Consider the following 18,559-nt stretch of genomic DNA (forward strand, 5'->3'; position numbering starts at 1 on the left):
AGAGACTTGACAGTGGTTGACTCAAAGTCAAACAAGTCCTAAAAAGCAACCTTTGGCAAAGCCCAAAGGAATCAAAACTATACCCTCTTGCGACCACAGCACTACTGAATCCACCCTCCAAACATTTTTGTTTCAAACATTACAACCCAATCATTTACCAAAACCACAGCTTATTCCTGATTTAGAAAAGTAAAGTTCACGGACTTACTAAACTATACAACTCCAGCCAGAAAGCACAAATGCCTTTTCTAAGCCTGGCAATCACACAGCATTTGAACTGAAAACCCACATTTTTAAGCTCAGAATCAGTGGCTCATTGTTGATCACCTTGTTGATACAATAAACAACTGATATCTTCAAAGATTATTAGCTAGTCCCTCTTGTGCCAGAGTTTAATAGACAAGAACAAATAGTTTACACACACATTCACCCTGAAGAAGGGCTGCATTAATGCTCCGCCTGTGCGATATAATTACTATACTCATAAGCACATATTTAATTTAGTTGATTCTCTCACGTTTCAGTAGTTTTGCTTTCCAAAACAGGGAGAAGCACAGGTCCCGGAAAGACTCCAGCAAGGTTTCTCTTGGCACGGGGAAGAATGTGATAAACAGGGAAAACACAATCACGCGGAATGTCTGGACTTGATTCCTTTGTGATACTTAAATAGCACTCCCCTACTGGGCTTTGCCCACTGCACCGAATGGAGAAACCATTTTAGAGCTTAACAATTCAGTCCCTACACACACTAAGAGGAAGAACTCAGAAAATCTAAATATAAAATAGGGGTGTGTTAAGAAATATTGAACAGTTTCCCTCTCTCCCAGCAGGACTGGTATTTTTTTTTTTCATCTTGGAGGCAAAACATGTTAATTCTGAGAACAGAGCCAATGTCGGTCTGAAAAGAAACTTGATAGAAATCTAAAAACTCTGGTTAAAAGAAGGAAAGGAGAAAGAAAAAAAAAATCCAGAAACTCCTTGGGACCAACATATCAGGGTTAAGCCCCTTGCGTGTTCATTTTCCTTGATGTCACAGCCCAACACCGGTTTCATTCAAGCATTCATGTAATTCATCAACCTTAGAAGAAGGATGCAAGAGGACTATGTACGATTCCCGAAGTTTTCTCAGTGCAGTTTCACAAGAGCTCCACGTTCTAGCCCCAGATTGCTGTAAGGGCAGAAGATTCTCTCTAGCTAGGGTGGTGGTTTATCATTGAACTTTTCACAAGTCACATGAGCATGTGGCTCTCATGGAGGGAGGGAGGCTGCCGAGAACAAATAACAGCTACTTTATCTTTCTGTGAATGATACAAGATACAAGCTCAAGCTGAGGAAGAGCATTTTTATTTTAGACATGTAAACAAATGACGCCGAATTCCAATACAAAAACAAACATTTCAAAAGGAACTCCTAATGGGGGCAAAAATCATGAAGGGGGAGTGATAGAAACAAAGAATTCTACATAACAAACTTTTTCAAATGTTTACATTTTTTAAAAATCGAGTCACCTTTTCTGGGCTGGGCTCTGTATATCCAGTTTTCGTCATCCACTTCCACCTGCTGCCCACAAACCGAGAGCTCTCCATCACTGCGAAACAGCCTCTTTGTCTGCCTGGACAAGGAGGAGAAATGTATCCAACTCACAGCACGTGCCAGAGAACCTGTATTCGGCTTGAGTCTGAAGGAACCTGAAGAGCCTTCCTTTTTCATCTTCTTTTCAAAATCAACTAGAGACAAAGAACAGCCCAGCAAACAAAACGCTGGCTTTTTTGCATTGGCCCAGGTCCTCTCCACGAGCCTGCTTTTTCCCTCTTAGACAACGCTGACAGTCAGGCACCGCATTATCCAAAAAGACGGCTTCTGTGTCACCCAATTAAAAAGAAAGGGAAAAGGAGGGGTTAAGAAAGAAAAGAAAAATGTTTTACCCTAGCCACATCGTGGACTCCGTTTCTAGATCCGCGATATCCACGGCCAAAAAATAATAAATAAATAAAAGTATAATTTAAAAAATGAAGCAGCGTGTTCATTTCAGGAGCACTTGTCAGGACTTTGCAAAACACAAAGCCAAGGCACCCCGACTCTTTGGCGTGTCCCTAGCATCCCAAATTGTAATCCTACTGCTCTCCTGGGCATCTTTCCCCACCAGGGCAGAAAGCCAGCTGTCGGTTGCCGAAAGAAGTAACTCCTCACCCTAGAGAAAAAGAGTCAGGGTCAAGCCAGGCACCCAGTTTACAGTTCACCCACACAGTTACTTGGGAGAAATCAAAGAGCTCAGCTCACTCGCCCCAGCACAGGGCAGAATCATAAACCGCCCACTTGCTCTCCTTCCCGTCTGTGAAGCGCTCGTTCAGAGCCGCAGGACTCCGCAAACAATAAAACCGGCTGCGTGGCTATTGCTTGGATTACAGAGCAAGCACTCCTGCGAAAGATGATAGGCTTTCCCGACACCAAAGGCACCTCATTGGAGACAGAAAACCCCGCCTCTCCACAGTCAATACTTCAGTGGCAGCTCAAACTTCTGAACTTTAGCGCAGCTAGGGGTATGCAAGTCTGTGCAGAATACAGACTTCTGGGCATAAAGAAAAAGAACTTGATCATGAATTATCAAATCATACTTCTGAAACTACAATTTTGAGAAGGGGCTTAATACGATAGATAGATAGATAGATAGATAGATAGATAGATGATAGATAGATAGATAGACAGACAGACAGACAGACAGATAGATAGATAGATAGACAGATAGATAGATAGATAGATAGATCCAACATTCCTAGATGGATTTAGGAATGTCCATCATTTAAGGAAGTATACTTCCAAAGAGAATATAACAGACCCGGCTATTCACTCCCAGCTTCCAGCAAAGATGAAACGCAGCCATTATTTTACCTGTTATTGTCACTCCTGCCTGTCACCAGCAGCCAGAGTGCGGGGCTGAGGATTCTCCTCTGCCCTATCACTGGAAGCCCCTGGGGGTTATTCCTCTCCAACCTCGAATGATCATCCTATCACAAAGAGTCATCAGAGAGTTATACTAGTGGCACTTAGCTGCAGACTCTAGCCCTGAGCCTCCTCTGCAAACTATCTAGAGCCACAATTTGCAATGCATTTGGGTGTAGCATTTCACCCAAGGCTAACTTACTGCAATTCCATGGTCCTAGGGGTGTTAAAAGTCCCTGCAACTTTCCATCATAGAGACTTGGGTCGGCATCTCCTTCTCCCAAGCGTTATTTGGGGTAAGGCAAATAAGCAACGAGTAGAGAACTAGGTCTGTAGCACTTTGCTTCACTCAGCATCGATCAAATACATAAAAATTAACGAACTGCAATAGAAAATAAACTGATTAAAAATTTTTAAACCAGGATTTTGCATCATACATGTACTCCAATTCACTGAGATTTTAAGAAGAAGGCTCTACAAGCTTACTGGGACAGGAATACTTGTAGAAGATAGTCAGAAGTTCTACAAAGTGTTACTAAGATAGGCAGTTCATATTACACCATGTAAATAATGACAGAGAACAGGTACTACTAAGGGAGAAGCTACAAAGCAGCCTCAGTTTAAAAGCTAAAAGAGTCCTTGAGATCACATAGTTTAAACTCCTTGATTTTCAGATAGGAAAGCTCAGGCCCAGAGAAAGTATGTTCATACCCAATGTCACACAGAGAAGTCAGTAATGAGGACCAGGCTGCATCCGACACCACTTGGATCAGAGATTCACACACTTACCAGGGATGCTTGCTACATCACCAAGTGCTCTGGGCCTGTTTCAGTTATTAATTGCAATAATATCTCCACGTTGACTACCATTATTTCTTTTTCTTTTTTTTAGACAGAGTCTTGCTCTGTCGCCCAGGCTGGAGTGCAGTGGCTTGATGCAAGCTCTACCTCCCGGGTTCACGCCATTCTCCTGACTCAGCCTCCCGAGTAGCTGGGACCACAGGCGCCCGCCACCACGCCTGGCTAATTTTGTGTTTGTATTTTTAGTAGAGACAGGGTTTCACCATGTTAGCCTGGATGGTCTCGATCCCCTGACCTTGTGATCCGCCTGCTTCAGCCTCCCAAGGTGCTGGGATTACAGGCATGAGCCACCGTGCCCGGCTGACTACCATTATAAAGGCAAAGGTAAAATAGTTGTGCATAACACCAGTGGCTAACATCAAACATCCACTCTCTTCCTTCTGAGTAGAAAACACTTTTTGAGAGTCTCAAAATATAAAAGGAAAAGTAAAAAAAAGACCATCTCACCAGAGAAATCCATTAACACCCCAAATGCTGTTTACCATTTCACTGGTTCACGAGACCCCCTGCCACACATCTGTGCACTCTCAAAGGAGCCATGGAACCCAAATAATGAACACAATTCTCTTCTCCCTACTCTCTACATCCCGCAGCTGCATTTTTAATTTAAAAATATCTGGCTGGGCACGGTGGCTTACGTCTGTAATCCCAGCACTTTGGGAGGCCAAGGTAGATGAATCGTTTTGAGCTCAGGAGTTCAAGCCCGGCCTGGGAAACATGGCAAAACCCTGTGTCTACAAATAATGCCCAAAAAAAAAGAAAAAAAAGTTAAGTCAGGCATGGTGGTACTTGCCTGTGGTCCCAGCTACTCAGGAGGCTGAGGTGGGAGGATCGCTTGAGCCCAGGAAATCGAGGCTTCAGTGAGCTGTGGTTGCACCACTGCACTCCAGCCTGGGCAACAGAGTGAGACCCTGTCTCAAAAGAAATAAATAAAAATAAAAAATTATATATATGCTTAAACCTTGTGTGTTCTTTTTTTGGAGGCGGAGTTTCCCTCTTGTTGCCCAGGCTGGAGTGCAATGGTGCAATCTCGGCTCACTGCAACCTCTGCCTCTCGGGTTCAAGTGATTCTCCTCCCTCAGCCTCCTGAGTAGCTGGGATTACAGGCATATGCCACCACGCCCAGCTAATTTTGTGTTTTTAGTAGAGACGGGGTTTCTCCATGTTGGTCAGGCTGGTCTCGAACTCCCAACCTCAGGTGATCTGCCTGCCTCGGCCTCCCAAAGTGCTGGGATTACAGACATGAGCCACCGTGCCTGGCCCAAGTGCTGTTTTTTATTTACCAGAAGTGCTGTTGAGTGCTTTCCTCAACTCCCCCTCCATGGAGTGTGCATACACACAGCAGCAAAGGTGAATTGGTATCATTAGTAACTGGCGTGTTTTCCTCCAGTGCCCCCATCCCTGTACACTTCAAGGAAAGGGTTAATAGGAGAAGCTAAAGGAACATTTCCTGCCAAGCAGCCAAAATGATAACTAGTCCATTCAGGGACTAGACTCATGACTCTCCCTCAAAGTAAGTGCCCACGTGTGCCAGATTTCCAGAAACTGTGCACCCACAAATCATAAGACCTAGGGATATGTTTGCATAATAACCAATTCTCTGTCTACTGGCTAGTCCATATTTCTGTTATATTGGGCCTTGATTATTAAATCTTCATTTATCTAAGAAAGTCAAATAAATTAACTACTTTTACAACTGGATCAGAGTTCCTGTTGGTCAAGAGAATATAATGGTTTAAATCAGCTTTGTAGGTAATAATTAGATCTTAACTATGCATATTAGATATATACTCTAATTAGCTTAGAACATCCTAAGTGGGCTTCTTAAGAAGCTACTATATTCATTCAAGCTATATTTGTTTAGCAACCACGATGAACCCCACATTTTAGTTATGTGGATTATCAACCCAAGAGCCATACAAATCAGCCCCTCCCGGCAGCAGGGCCAAGGCTACTTTGCGCCAAAAGCTTCCTGTATATTATTGCTAATCTTCACAATAAGCCTGCCATGGAGAAATCCCTACATTTATTTATTTATTTATTGTTTTGAGGCGGAGTCTCACTCTGTCACTCAGGCTGGAGCGCAGTGGCATGATCCTGGCTCACTGCAACCTTCGCCTCCCGGGTTTAAGCAATTCTTTCCTCAGCCTCCCAAGTAGCTGGAACTACAGGCGCGCACCTCCATGCCTGGCTAATTTTTGTATTTTTAGCAGAAATAGGGTTTTGCCATGTTGGCCAGTCTGATCTCAAACTCCTGATGTCAGGTGATCTGCCCGCCTCAGCCTCCCAAAGTGCTGGGATTACAGGCATGACCCACCGCTCCCTGCCTGCAAATCCAACTTTTACAGTAATTGGTTTTTTTTAAAAATAACTTCAGCTATAATCTTCAAAGTAATGAAAATATCTTAATGTAGCTATTTTTCCCCAGGAAAACCTACATTAGACTGCCTTGTCCCCATGTGAGACAGACGTGCTGAACAGATTTTATCTGCCTTCCTTACCGTGCTGGGCTGCCCCCTCCCTCTCACTGTCAGGCTGTCAAATTCGAACTTCTGCTGTCATCACATGTGCCAATAACTGCTCCCTTCCTACCACTTTGCCACTGCTGAGCTTCAGGCCTTAGGAATCACATAAACAGGCTTGTTTAAATTACATGTTTAGTGGGAGTTAATGAGGGCTCATGGAATAAAAGGCAGAGCCTCTGTGGAAGGGCTTTGCCGCAGCTGCCTTTGGCCAGCACCCCCCTCCTTCACCAGCGGGACGGAAGCCCCAGGGTTGAAATGGCTGGAGGAGCAGACCCTGCATAATGACCCCCAGGTGGATCTTTACACCATGTTTATGATCAATTGCATCTTTTATACTAAGTTCTCCGCACTTGAGGGTCATTTACCCATCACTGCTGACAAAGGGACAAGAAATTATTCTATATTACTTTGTATATTTCAGAAATGATTTAAGTAATACATTAAAGAAAATTTAACTATAAAAACTGGAGGCACCAGAATAAATTACTAGAGGAAGTTCTAGAATCATCTCCTTTGGGAATTCCTAAGTCAAATGCCCATCAATTTGGAAAGATTTATCTATGCTTCTACCAAGAGTCAAAGGAACAGACTGAATATGTTTGGAAGGTTCTTGCCATAAGACACAATATTTTATGTTTCAACATACACTGGCATCCCGAAAAAGGAGTTTATCATAAATGAAAGTTGGAGACTTAATAAAAAGTGTTAAAGAGGACAGGATATAGGATTAGACAAACCTTTCAACGCAACCAGGCATGTAATTGCTCTACTCGCCATCTGTGTAAAATGCCAGCCAAAAATAGGAACTAATTTCAAGTGCCATCAGTTTTTTGGCCTCACAGGCCATAAACGAGCACTGCGACTTTTCATTTCCATGTGTAGCTTGCCTGTCCAGTCAAACCTAGAAAAGAGAACAAGAGAGGCAGCACCCTGAAGTTAGAAATCAATGGGAAAACACGGCTGTATTGCAAGAGCCACTGGGGTTGGCTGTTTTGGCTGGGAGTGAGGCGCATAAACAGAAGGCATGTGAACAGAGACAAAGGTGCAAAGAGAATCACAGAGCAGAGAAGAGGACTGCTCTCAATGGTGTCACGTTCTGAAGTGGCCCTGCCTGGGCTGGGAGCAGTGAAGTGTGCCTCTCATCAGATTACCACATGAATCACCCAGACAACCCACAGGGACCTTTAGCTTAGGACAGTGTACAGTAGGTTTTCCAACTGTCATCTCCTGTGAATAATTTAAAAGTACACTTAAATGGAAATCTTTCTATGAGGTAATTGGTACACACGAATAATGAAAGCTTATCTCAATATCAAAAGTAAATACTTTGAGCCAGATATTTATAACTAAAAAAACAAAACAACCAAACCGTATTAGCCCCAGGACCACAGCAAACACACTCCCCATAGCACATTAAATCCTTCTTCCTTTATCCACCTTTCCACCCACCAAGGAATGAAACAAGTGATTGTACTCTAGAAAGAAGTCGTGGAAGGCAAAACACAGCTAATTACCTAATCAGCGCCGGTTCCGTTTTCAGGTTGCCCTCAACTACCACTGCTTTAAAACTTAAAAGAAGGAAAAGCACTGACTTCTCATTAAACCCTGGCTTTAAAGCCACAGTGCCTTCAATGGAATTAATAGTGTTGTTCCCCTCAAAGGGAAAGACTCAACACAAACATTTATGCGTATGTATCACCACCAGCCCAACTCCCACCTTTCAAAGTCTTCATGCCTGAAAAGGGCGAACAGGTCTGACATCCTAAGACTTAGCTGCACTGTCCCCATGGGATCACTTGATACAGGAGCAATATGGCAGATTATTGTTCTCAGTCCCCTGAGGTGCAAGGGGATAAAGGATGTCGCTGGGGAAGAAGCTGCCACTGACAGAGAACATGGACGTCAGAGGCTTGGTAAGCAATGCATAACCAAGAATGCGACATCTGTACCAACTTCCACCAAGAAAATGTCCCCAATCTAAGGAGTTCAGATTACAAGAAACCCTAAAACAGCATCAACTTTGAGATTCTTCTAATATAAGAAGACCAAAGGCAAACTTACTCTGAGATCAAAATAAAATTCCAAATAAATATTTTTAAAAATCATGACTTCCTTTGTTCTTGATACCTTTCCTATAGCTTCTCCAGTGATCACTGTGGTTATTTTTTTTTAATCTACTCAACCAGTTTTTTGTTTTTTTGGGTTTTTTTTGCAAATTGTATTAAGCACTTAAAATCACAGGAGATCTTATTGAAATGCAGAGTGTGATTCAGGTCTGGAGAACGGACTGAAATTCTGAACTCCTAGAAGCGCCCAAGTGATGCTAGTGCACAGATCGTGTTTAAGTTAGCACAGTGCTAGACTATAATGCCCCTGAGGCCAGGAAGCTCATCTGTCATCTTCCTGTCCCTTATAGCAGTGGTCCCCAGCCTTTCTGGCACCAGGGACCAGTTTCATGGAAGACCATTTTTCCATGGACAGCAGGGTAGGGGGTGGTTTCAGGATGAAACTGTTCCACCTCAGCTCATCAGCAGCATGAGATTCTCATAAGCAGTGTGCAACCTAGATCCCTGGCATGCATGGCTCACAACAGGGTTCGCACTCCTATGAGAATCTAATACCGCTGCCCGGCTGACAGGAGGTGAAGCTCAGGCAGTAATGCTCGCTTGCCCACAGCTCACCTCCTGCTGAGCTGCCTGGTTCCTAATAAGCCACAGCCCGGGGTTTGGGGACTCCTGCCTTATAATACCTTACACAGAGCCAGCATTTAGCCAATGTTGGTTGACAGGGTGAAAAAATGGAACCATCCATCATTTCCATGTTACCTTTTTATTTTGATCTTAACAAGCTTCAGCTAAGGAGATAATTAGGCCTTTATAGCAATCATTCCTTTATCACTAAATCACAAAAAGCAAAAGTAAAATGAATAAACTGGCAAAAAGTATACAATCTGAATTAAAGGGTTAATAATAAAATCCCATTCATATGGCCATACTGTTTCACTGTGGGAAGAAAGAAGCTTATTAACTGATAGGCGTATGCTTTTCTTCATTTATTAGGACATCGTCACTGCTTCCATCCACGAAAACTTCAGAATCCAATGATCCAGGCCAGCCCAGTGCAATCAACAGTGAGCCAAACCAAAAAGCAGCCCACATTCTACCTGATAATCCACGCACAGGCTGGGATCTGCTGGGTTCTGCTAGGTGAATTGAATTGCTCCATGCCAGTGGAAAAATTTTTTTATATCAGTTTTTCCTAGTAGATGTTTAAAAAATTACAAAGAATTTTCCAGTCGACCTTACGTGACCTTCTAAAGCGTTTATTCTATTTAACTCTATCTTTAAAACTATACTCACTATGGCTCTATAGTGCTTACACCGAATATATCTGACTTTTAACATTTTATCAATTCAGCCTACTTTTACTGTGCTACTCCCTACATGCTAAATAGATGTGACACATTGCTTGATACAAGAAGTGATTTCCAGTGAAGCAGATAAATCTTACTTTTAATAATCTATTAACAGAATTGAATATAAAGTAACTAAAATTCTTTAATCAGGAGCACCCAGGAAGCAAAAACATCGAGCATGTTTCCAAACAAGGAAAGAGACAGAAATGCAAATACATGTATTTAGAATTATTGCAGCTAGGCGTCAGTATGTGCATCACCTCCGGAAATGGCAAAGAGCCCAGTTACAGGGATCAGTTCAAATATTGATTGATCTCTTGCTAGGAGATGGGCCAGGCAGGCTGACTCTAAAGCACAAAAGATAGGGCCCTCCCCTAGAGGAGCATAAAATATGCTGTAGGAGACAGATATGCACAGTTACTTTCAACATACTGCAAAAAAAGAAATACAAGAAACAAGTAGTAGGCCTGAGTCAAGCCTCTGGGCTTGAGTAATTTCTTCGGGATGAGAGGTACTCTCTAGCTGAGTTTTCTAGTGGTTGGCAGATTTAGCCAACCAGTGATGTGTTAGTAAACTGGCTCTCTGGGGTGGGGATGAGGGACGTGGGAAGCCATGACTTATAATACATATTTGCCAATTTCCATGATATAAAGGCTCCCATCATGGCCACTTTCAAGCTACCAACAATTTAACAACCAGCCTGCTAAAATCTTGAAATTCAAGAACTGGCTCCCACAGTCAGTACGTGCTGGCTCCAGTACGCCACTGAATTTGGCCAACACAATCGTTTGGCAAACACAATAACTTGGTAGAAAATTAATAGCCCCACAATTACCAGTTCTTTAAGTATTAGCATGGGTGGAGGGAGAGAAATCTATAAATGTTGCCTGACATGGGAAAAAGATACATAGGTATGATTCAGATAAGGATCTGGAGATGCAGACTATCCTGGATTAGCTGGGTGGGCTATAAACACAATCACATGTGTCCTTTCAAAGAGAGAAGCAGGGGGAGGTTTCAGCCACAAGAGGAAAAGGCAATGTGACCACAGAGGCTGAGATTGAAGTGATTCAGCCACCAGAGCTGGAAGAAGCAAAGAACTGGATCTTCCCTAGAAACTCTGGAGGGAGTGCAGCCCTGTCAACACTTTGATTTCAGACTTCTGGCCTCCAGAGCTATGAGGGAATAAATTTCCGTTGTTTTAAGCCACCAAGTCTGTGGTGGTTTTTTAGAGCAGCTGTAGGAAACTGATGCAGTGGAATACCAATGGGAGTTTTGCAACCTGCTCTATCTTTAAGCATTTCTGTTCATTTTGTAAGAATTCTGAGATTTTTTGCACTCTTATGCTTTTCAAATTTTCTAATTCTTTATCCGTCCTTTTTTGGTGTTGTTTATAAAAGCAAAAGTTTGGAAGACTAGGCCTAACGGGGAATGAGTAGAGGCAGTTTAAGTTGCCAACAACTAGCAATTTAGAGAAATTTTTCACAGGCCCGAGCGCGGTGGCTCACACCTGTAATCCCAGCAGTTTGGGAGGCCGAGGTGAGAGGATCACCTGAGGTCAGAAGTTCAAGACCAGCCTGGCCAACATGGTGAAACCCCTTCTCTACTGAAAATACAAAAATTAGCCGGGCATGGCCATGTGTGCCTGTAATCTCAGCTACTTGGGAGGCAGAGGCAGGAGAATCACTTGAACACGGGAGACTGGGGTTGCTGTGAGCCGAGATCATGCCATTGTACTCCAGCCCGGGCGACAGAGTGAGACTCCGTCTCCAAAAAAAAAAAAAAAAATCAGGAAAAAAAATCAAAGCAGGATCTGCAAGCATTTACACCAAGTGTTGTGAGGCAGTGACACTGGGTTAGTGTGGCCTCAGGCTCTTACTTTCTGAATCTTGCAGTCTACTCTGTTATATCAGAATGCTCTGAATGAGGAAAAAAAAATAGATTTTGAAGTTCTACTTTTTCTTTTTTTTTTTTTTTGGGTCAGAGTCTTGCTCTGTTGCTCAGGCTGGAGTGCAGTGGCGCGATCTCGGCCACTGCAGCCTCTGCCTCCCAAGTTCAAGCGATTCTCGAGCCTCCACCTCCCAAGTAGTTGGGATTACAGGCATACACCACCACACCTGGCTAATTTTTGTATTTTTAGTAGAGACGGGCTTTCACTATGTTAGCCAGGCTGGTCTGGAACTCCTGACCTCAAGTGATTCGCCCGCCTCAGCCTCCCAAAGTGCTGGGATTATAGGTGTGAGCCACCGTGCCTGGCCCAAAGTGGCCTTAATTTAAAGAGCAGTTTTTCAATCACTGAGAATATGTAAATGGAATACTATAAATAATCTTCAACAATTTCAGAGCACTCCATTTCAAGACCAAAAAATCCCTTTTCCCCTGAGGAATAACTGGATGACCATGAATGAGAATGTAAAATATTTTTAAAAGAACAGAAAAAAAAGAGATGGGACCAAAAAAAGAGATGGGACAAAAAAAACTCCGAAAAATTTTGAAACCAGTAAGCAAATAGTCATAATGATCCAGTTGCTTTCAGTCACCCTGTTCTAGACAGATCACTGCTGCCATCTTGGTAGTATAGATGTATTTGATAGGTGAAGATACTGAGGAAGAATGTGATGAAGTATCTCACCTAAGGTCCTGAGCTGAGCATCCGCCCAACCCCAAGTCAGGAGCCTTCCCTTTAACTGTGCTGAGGGCCACAGCCTGCGGGTGTCTCCCCTGGGCTACTGCCATGTCCTGGGAACTGGGCGACCTGCTTTTGGCTGTGCACCTTCAATCTGTCCTCCCTACCACCAGGCACACCACGCTTCACACCTCCAGGCCCTTGACTCTTTATCTTCTCCATCTCTGGAACATTTCTCATCTTTTCCACCAGCTTTACTTTTACTCACCCTTCAAAACTTCTGCCGGGAGCTGTCTCCATTCAAATAAGCAAATGTTTTTTGGGTCCTGTATCACTTAACTACTGCTGCCTCCCAAACTCCTGCAACACCCAGTGGCTTAAAGCAGTCATCACTTACAATTTCTCACAAGCTAGTGGGTCATCTGCAGGGCAGTGAATCTCAGCTGAACTCGGCTGAAGGTGGCTTTGCTCCAAGGTGGCTGTCCCCGTGTGCCTGAAAATGAGGAATTTCCTGGGACATGGAACTGCAGTTTTAAAATGGGGGCAGTCCTGGGTACAAAGGATGGCTGGTCACCTTGGCGGTGACCTCCAGGTGTCCCTCCCCCTCCTAGGACTAGCAGGCCAGTCCAAGCCTGTCTTTTCCATGGCAATGGCACCAGAGAGCACAAGCTCAGCTGCAGAAGCTTCCTAGGCAGGAGGGCTGCTCACTTCCCACTGGCCAAAGCAGGTCATGTGCCCAAGCCCAGCAACACGGGGCAGGGAAATAACTCCACCCACCCAAGGAAGTGGGGGCAGGGGGTGAATATTTCTGAATCTCATCTACCACAGGCACCTACTTGGGCAAGTTACCAAGGGTTAAAGGCTCCAAAAACACCATTCCTGACCTCGGGGATTGGGCTATGTGAGGTACCCCTGCTATGTGTTCCTGTAACACCCCACGCAGAGAGATGCTGTGCTTCACCCGTCGCATCTGAAATTATGCATTTCCAGACTGTAAACCACCCAAGAGAAAGAACTGAGGCTTTTGTCACTGTGTGCCCAGGACCCGGCATACAGTAAGCACTAAACTGATGTTTGTTAAACTGCACTGGTCCATCATATGCTGTTCATCGTCATGTTCAACTCTCTCCTGACAGATGAACTCAAGTTTCTTTACTGGACCTCCTTTGATATTCCCCCACATAATCTAATCCGGCTTGATTAGATATAGAGCCAGACAGCATATATTTTAAGGCTTTGTCAACTCTGTAGTCCCCACTGCAACAACTCAATCTGCCATATGAGGGAGGCCAAGGTGGGAGGATCACTTGAGGCCAGGAGTCGGAGAGCAGCCTGGACAACAAAGGGAGACACTCCCCACACCCCACCTCCCACCTCGTCTCTACAAAAAATAAAATGAGCTGGGTGTGGTGGTGCTCGCCTATAGTCCCAGCTACTCAGGAAGCTGAGGCAGGAAGATCACGTGATCCTAGGAGTTTGAGGCTGCAGTGAGTTATGAATGCACCACTGCACTCCAGCCTGGGCAACAGAGCAAGATTTTATCTCAAGTAAATAAATAAATAAAATAATATTAAAAACTTTCCACTCACTCTGCAACTAAAGGAATCATAGACTTGGTATCTCTTATAAACTAATTCACCTCATCCTTTTCCTATAACCTTGTTTGTGTAATTAAATGAACACTTCACAGCTGGATATATCTAAAAATTGATCTCTATGTTTCTATATTCAATCTGCAAATTTGATTAAGGGCATAGCTGTTTGTGTTTCTCTCACATACTATTAAAATTTCACTCTTTTAAAACTTAAAAAATTTAAGATGACTTTATCTTTGTATGTTTTCCTCTTCAGCTCAACACTTTTTTACAGCCATGTGCACTGCCAACTCTCCCGACAGTCATCAAAATCCATAAGTAGGAGGGCTATTTAGTGAAGGGGAATCCAATTTAATAATGACTACTTCAGTGGTCCCTGTGCAATTACTTTTGTTACAGTCTTAAAGTAATGAACTCATTCGATAAGGAGAAATGTAGAGAAAAAAGTCCTAAAGAACACTTAAGATACTCCGACACTCAGAAATTTGAGGTTGAAACACTTGTTCCCCAGGATCAAAACTGGGTATGTTAAATCAAGACAACTTCTATTACCATTATATGCTATAGAAGATATGCCATCGAGAAGAACTTCAAAGAAGGACGAAGTACCTCTACAAAGTAAACACCATGCCCTTTCCACTGATATCAGACTGGAGTGGACTGATGGAGACTGGCAAGCACAAACGGAGACATTTTTTCCAGAGATTCTCCTTCCTAATCGTCCTCCTCCCAGCCCAGCCACGCAGGCATTTCCCTGAAACACAGGAAGAACTCCAACAGAGCTGCCGCAAAATGCACCTGTGTGAGTAAGGACCACAGGGCCTTAACAGCTGTACTCACCCTTGGCTCTCATTTCTCTCCTTGAACCCCGGCATGCTACGACACCTGGGCCTTTATTTCTTAGAGTTGCTATGAAAACTAAGTGATAAATGCACATTATTAGCACTCAGTAACTGATAGGTTATTTTCAGCAACAGCGGGAGCAGTCCTTGAAATAGACATGTGGCTGGTGGACCAGCACAGATGATTGGCTAAGGCTGGAAGCAGATGATTAGTTACACCTGGTGTGTACAGGGAGGAGGAGGTGAGCTGGGATTGAGAGTCAGATTCCCGTCAGGAAAATATTTCCCATCAGGGAGATATTTCACTCATGCCAGAATTATGAGGAAACGAAGTGAGCACCAAGTCTCACCTGTAATAATACAATTCTAAAAGTGACCAACTTGTGTCATTTCACCTAGTTGTGAGGCATATTTTTCTTCACTAAAGGATGTGAGGCAAGGAATGGTTCAAAGAGTGTGAAATTCCGACAAGTTAAAAGAAATTACTACAAAAATAGCACAAATATAGCTACCTTACCTCATAAGGAATGTCAGTTATTTTAAACGACTGAAAAATTTAAAAAATTGAAAACTCCAAATTTGCTCAAACTTCTCTCTCTCTCATGTTCCATCCTAAAGTTTGTTTCACTGATAATTTTTCTAGGGAAAAAAAAATGAACACAGAAGAAAAATACCAGGCACTGAATCGCTCCATAAAATACACACCATTGGTTAAAGTTGATAAGAAAATGCTTAGTTAAAAGTGAGTTAATTTCAAAATAGGGGGAAAAGGCAAGGAATGTTAGCTCACACCTGTAATCCCAGCACTTTGGGAGGCTGAGGTGGGAGGACTGCTTGAGGCCAGAAGCTCAAGACCAGGGAAACACGGCAAGTCCCAGTCTCTACAAAAAAAAAAACTTAAAAATTAGCTGGGTGTGGTGGTGAATGCCTACAGTTCCAGCTACAAGGGAGCCAGAGACAGGAGGACCACTTGAGCCCAGGAGTTCAGGGTTGCAGTGAAGCTGTGATTGTGCCACTGCACTCTAGCCTGGGCAACAGAGCAAGACCCCAACTCTAAAAACAAAAACAAATAAATAAGAAAAAAAAGTTAATAGTGTCAAACCTTTTTTATTTTTAGATGGAGTCTTGCTCTTGCCCAGGCTGGAGTGCAGTGGTGTAATCTTGGCTCACTGCAACCTCCACTATCCAGGTTCAAGAGATTCTCCTGCCTCATCCTCCCAAATAGCTGGAATTACAGGCACCTACCACAACATCCAGCTAATTTTTGTATTTTTAGTAATGACAGGGTTTCACCATGTTGACCAGTCTGAACATATATTGACATATTAATTCTTAAGTGACTTTGTTACTTCTTAAGCGATGTTACTTACTGTACCTCAAGTGTAGGCTATACCCTGCTATAATTCCCTATGTGCTGAATAACTGGTGTTGGACTATGTTATAAATTAAAGATTTTGGGCTGGGCATGGTGGCTCATGCCTGTAATCCCAGCACTTTGGGAAGCCCAGGCGGGCAGATCACTTGAGGTCAAGAGTTCAAGACCAGCCTGGGCAAGATGATGAAATCCCATCTCTACTAAAAATACAAAAATTAGCTAGGTGTGGTGGTGTGTGCCTGTAATCCAGCAACTGGGGAGGTTGAGGCAAGAGAATCGCTTGAACCCAGGAGGCAGAGGTTGCAGTGAGCCGAGATCACGCTATTGCTCTCCAGTCTGGGTGACAGAGCAAGACTTCATCTCAAAAATAATAATAAATAAAAAATAAAATAATGACACTGCAACTACACTGAAAACAAACTGAGTCTAAGTAAAGCCATTTTCCAAGGTCATACCCCTCCAACAGCATGGAGCTTGAACCTATCTGTCTTCACCACTGACTTGAATCACCAGAATCATCTGTCCATAGAACAGACACTTGGCATATTAGAAAACATTCCTTCTGAGATTAATACAGCAAGCTGATCTCTTAAAACGTGTTGTTGTCATTAAATTTTAACAGTTTGGGTGAAAAGAAAGCTCTAGAGAAGAGGAAATTAACTTTGTTATATTACAACATTAAAGGTAAATGGTTTGACTTAGAGCAGATGGCTCTATTAGAAATAAGACTTTTAACGGCTTCTTGTTAGTATCGTGGTTGGTATCCCCACCTGTCCGAAATAAGACTTTTTACCTCATCCACACACCCCACTGAAAATCATGTTTGAAATCCCGCCTTCTATGGAGCCACCCTCAGAACACGACGTGCAGTGCCTGTAGTTGACCATCAGGTGGCAGAACAGAACAACCCATCCTCAAAAAAAACAGGCAGAGGAAGAGAACTGGTGGGTGGACCTTCAGGGAAGGAGTATTTGTATCCTAACACCCGCCAAAATTCCAGTAGGAACCCGCAAAGGATCCTGCATCCAACTAAAACCTGAGGGTGGCTCATAAAATGAAAGCAATCAAGTATCCATTAGCTTCAACAACCTGGAGATTAACACTCAGAAGTGCGTCCTGTGCGTTCATAGGACAGTATGGGTGAGGCGTGAAGGGGCAAGCACAGAGGGCGTGCCAGTATCCCAGGGGCCATATCAGATGACCTGATCCCCAAATGATGTGGGGTGCTTATTAAAATACAGACCCGGGGCCCACCCTAGACAACCAGAGTATGTGAGAAGAGAACCAGAGAATCACCTGGGGGCCTCACCAGCCAAGCGGGACTTGTGCACTACGGCACTGCCATAACCTGCTCACAGGTGAGGAGTCACCTTCCACCACGTGCTCAGGGTAGGCAGCAATGTAGAGGCTTGGCAGAGACTCGCTTGCCCCTCACTGCTCAGCACACAGAGGGTTCAGTAGGGTCGCCTGTGACAGTCTCTCTACCTGCACTCTCCCCAGCCTCCTTTTACCCTAAACTCTCATCTATGCCTTCCCTGTCCTGTTCATTCCACCTCCTTCTCGCAGTAGGAATGAATTGGTTTCCTCCTTTGCATCTTCAATCTCTTTTTCTAGATAATATGCTCCTTTCAATCTGCTGACAACCTCTGATCCTCTACATCAGACAGCAAATCGCCTCTCCTCAGCCGGCTGCTCCTCTGAGTCAGCACAGCCTCAGCCTCTGCATCCCCAGCACTCCCTCTTCCTTGGCCCTTGCACCTTGGCATCCACACTGATCCTTCCATGGGTCCCCTGCCACCTCACAAATGAAGACACTGACTGTGCTGACCGGGCTGGTTCTGAGCCTGATTGCCAGCCTCTAGTGTTTTTCTACAATATTTTTACTCTTTTATTTTATTTTGAGACAGGGTCTCACTCTGTTGCCCAGGCTGAAGTCCAGCAGTGCGATCTCGGCTCACTGCAACCTCTGCCTCCTGGGTTCAAGCGATTCTCCTGCCTCAGCCTCCCAAGTAGCTGGGACTACAGGTGCCCATCACCATGCCCGGCTAATTTTTGTATTTTTAGTAGAGACGGGGTTTCACCTTGTTGGCCAGGCTGGTCTCAAACTCCTGACCTCAGGTGATCTGTTGGCCTCGGCCTCCAAAAGTGCTGGGATTCCAGGCGTGAGCTGCTGTGCCCAGCCTACTCATACCTTTCATGTTGCTCTGGTTGTTCCAAACCTTTAGGTTTTCCCTGAAGTCTACTCCCACCTTCACTCCCAAACTCAAAGATAACCTCCCTTTGCATAAAACTACAAAGAGTCAGCCCCTCCTTTCTCCCTTTCCCCTCACTCCCTGAGGAAAGCCCCTGCCCCTCTTCCCTCTGGTTCTTCCTTTTGGCC

At 44.0% G+C, this 18,559-nt stretch overlaps 1 protein-coding gene across 9 annotated transcripts in view; it reads right to left on the reverse strand.

Annotated features, from left to right (window-relative positions):
* The window catches only part of NHSL1 (NHS like 1), a 273,639-nt gene that overhangs the window by 148,091 nt on the left and 106,989 nt on the right, over positions 1–18,559 (reverse strand). For 2 of the 9 annotated variants that reach the window (XM_054558216.2, XM_024249049.3), the window contains exon 1: positions 1,509–2,616. The exons of 2 other annotated variants lie outside the window; for them this stretch is intronic. In XM_054558216.2, the coding sequence (XP_054414191.1) occupies positions 1,509–1,710 (202 nt within the window). In that variant the 5' untranslated portion in view covers positions 1,711–2,616. Of the gene's footprint in view, positions 1–517; positions 2,617–7,063; positions 8,382–18,559 lie in introns of those variants that run through there. 5 more of the 9 variants (XM_054558215.2, XM_024249052.3, XM_024249048.3 and 2 more) reach the window with 5 other exon arrangements.

The sequence above is a fragment of the Pongo abelii genome, chromosome 5 (genome assembly GCF_028885655.2).
Source record: "Pongo abelii isolate AG06213 chromosome 5, NHGRI_mPonAbe1-v2.0_pri, whole genome shotgun sequence".
Classification (NCBI taxonomy): Eukaryota; Metazoa; Chordata; class Mammalia; order Primates; family Hominidae; genus Pongo; species Pongo abelii.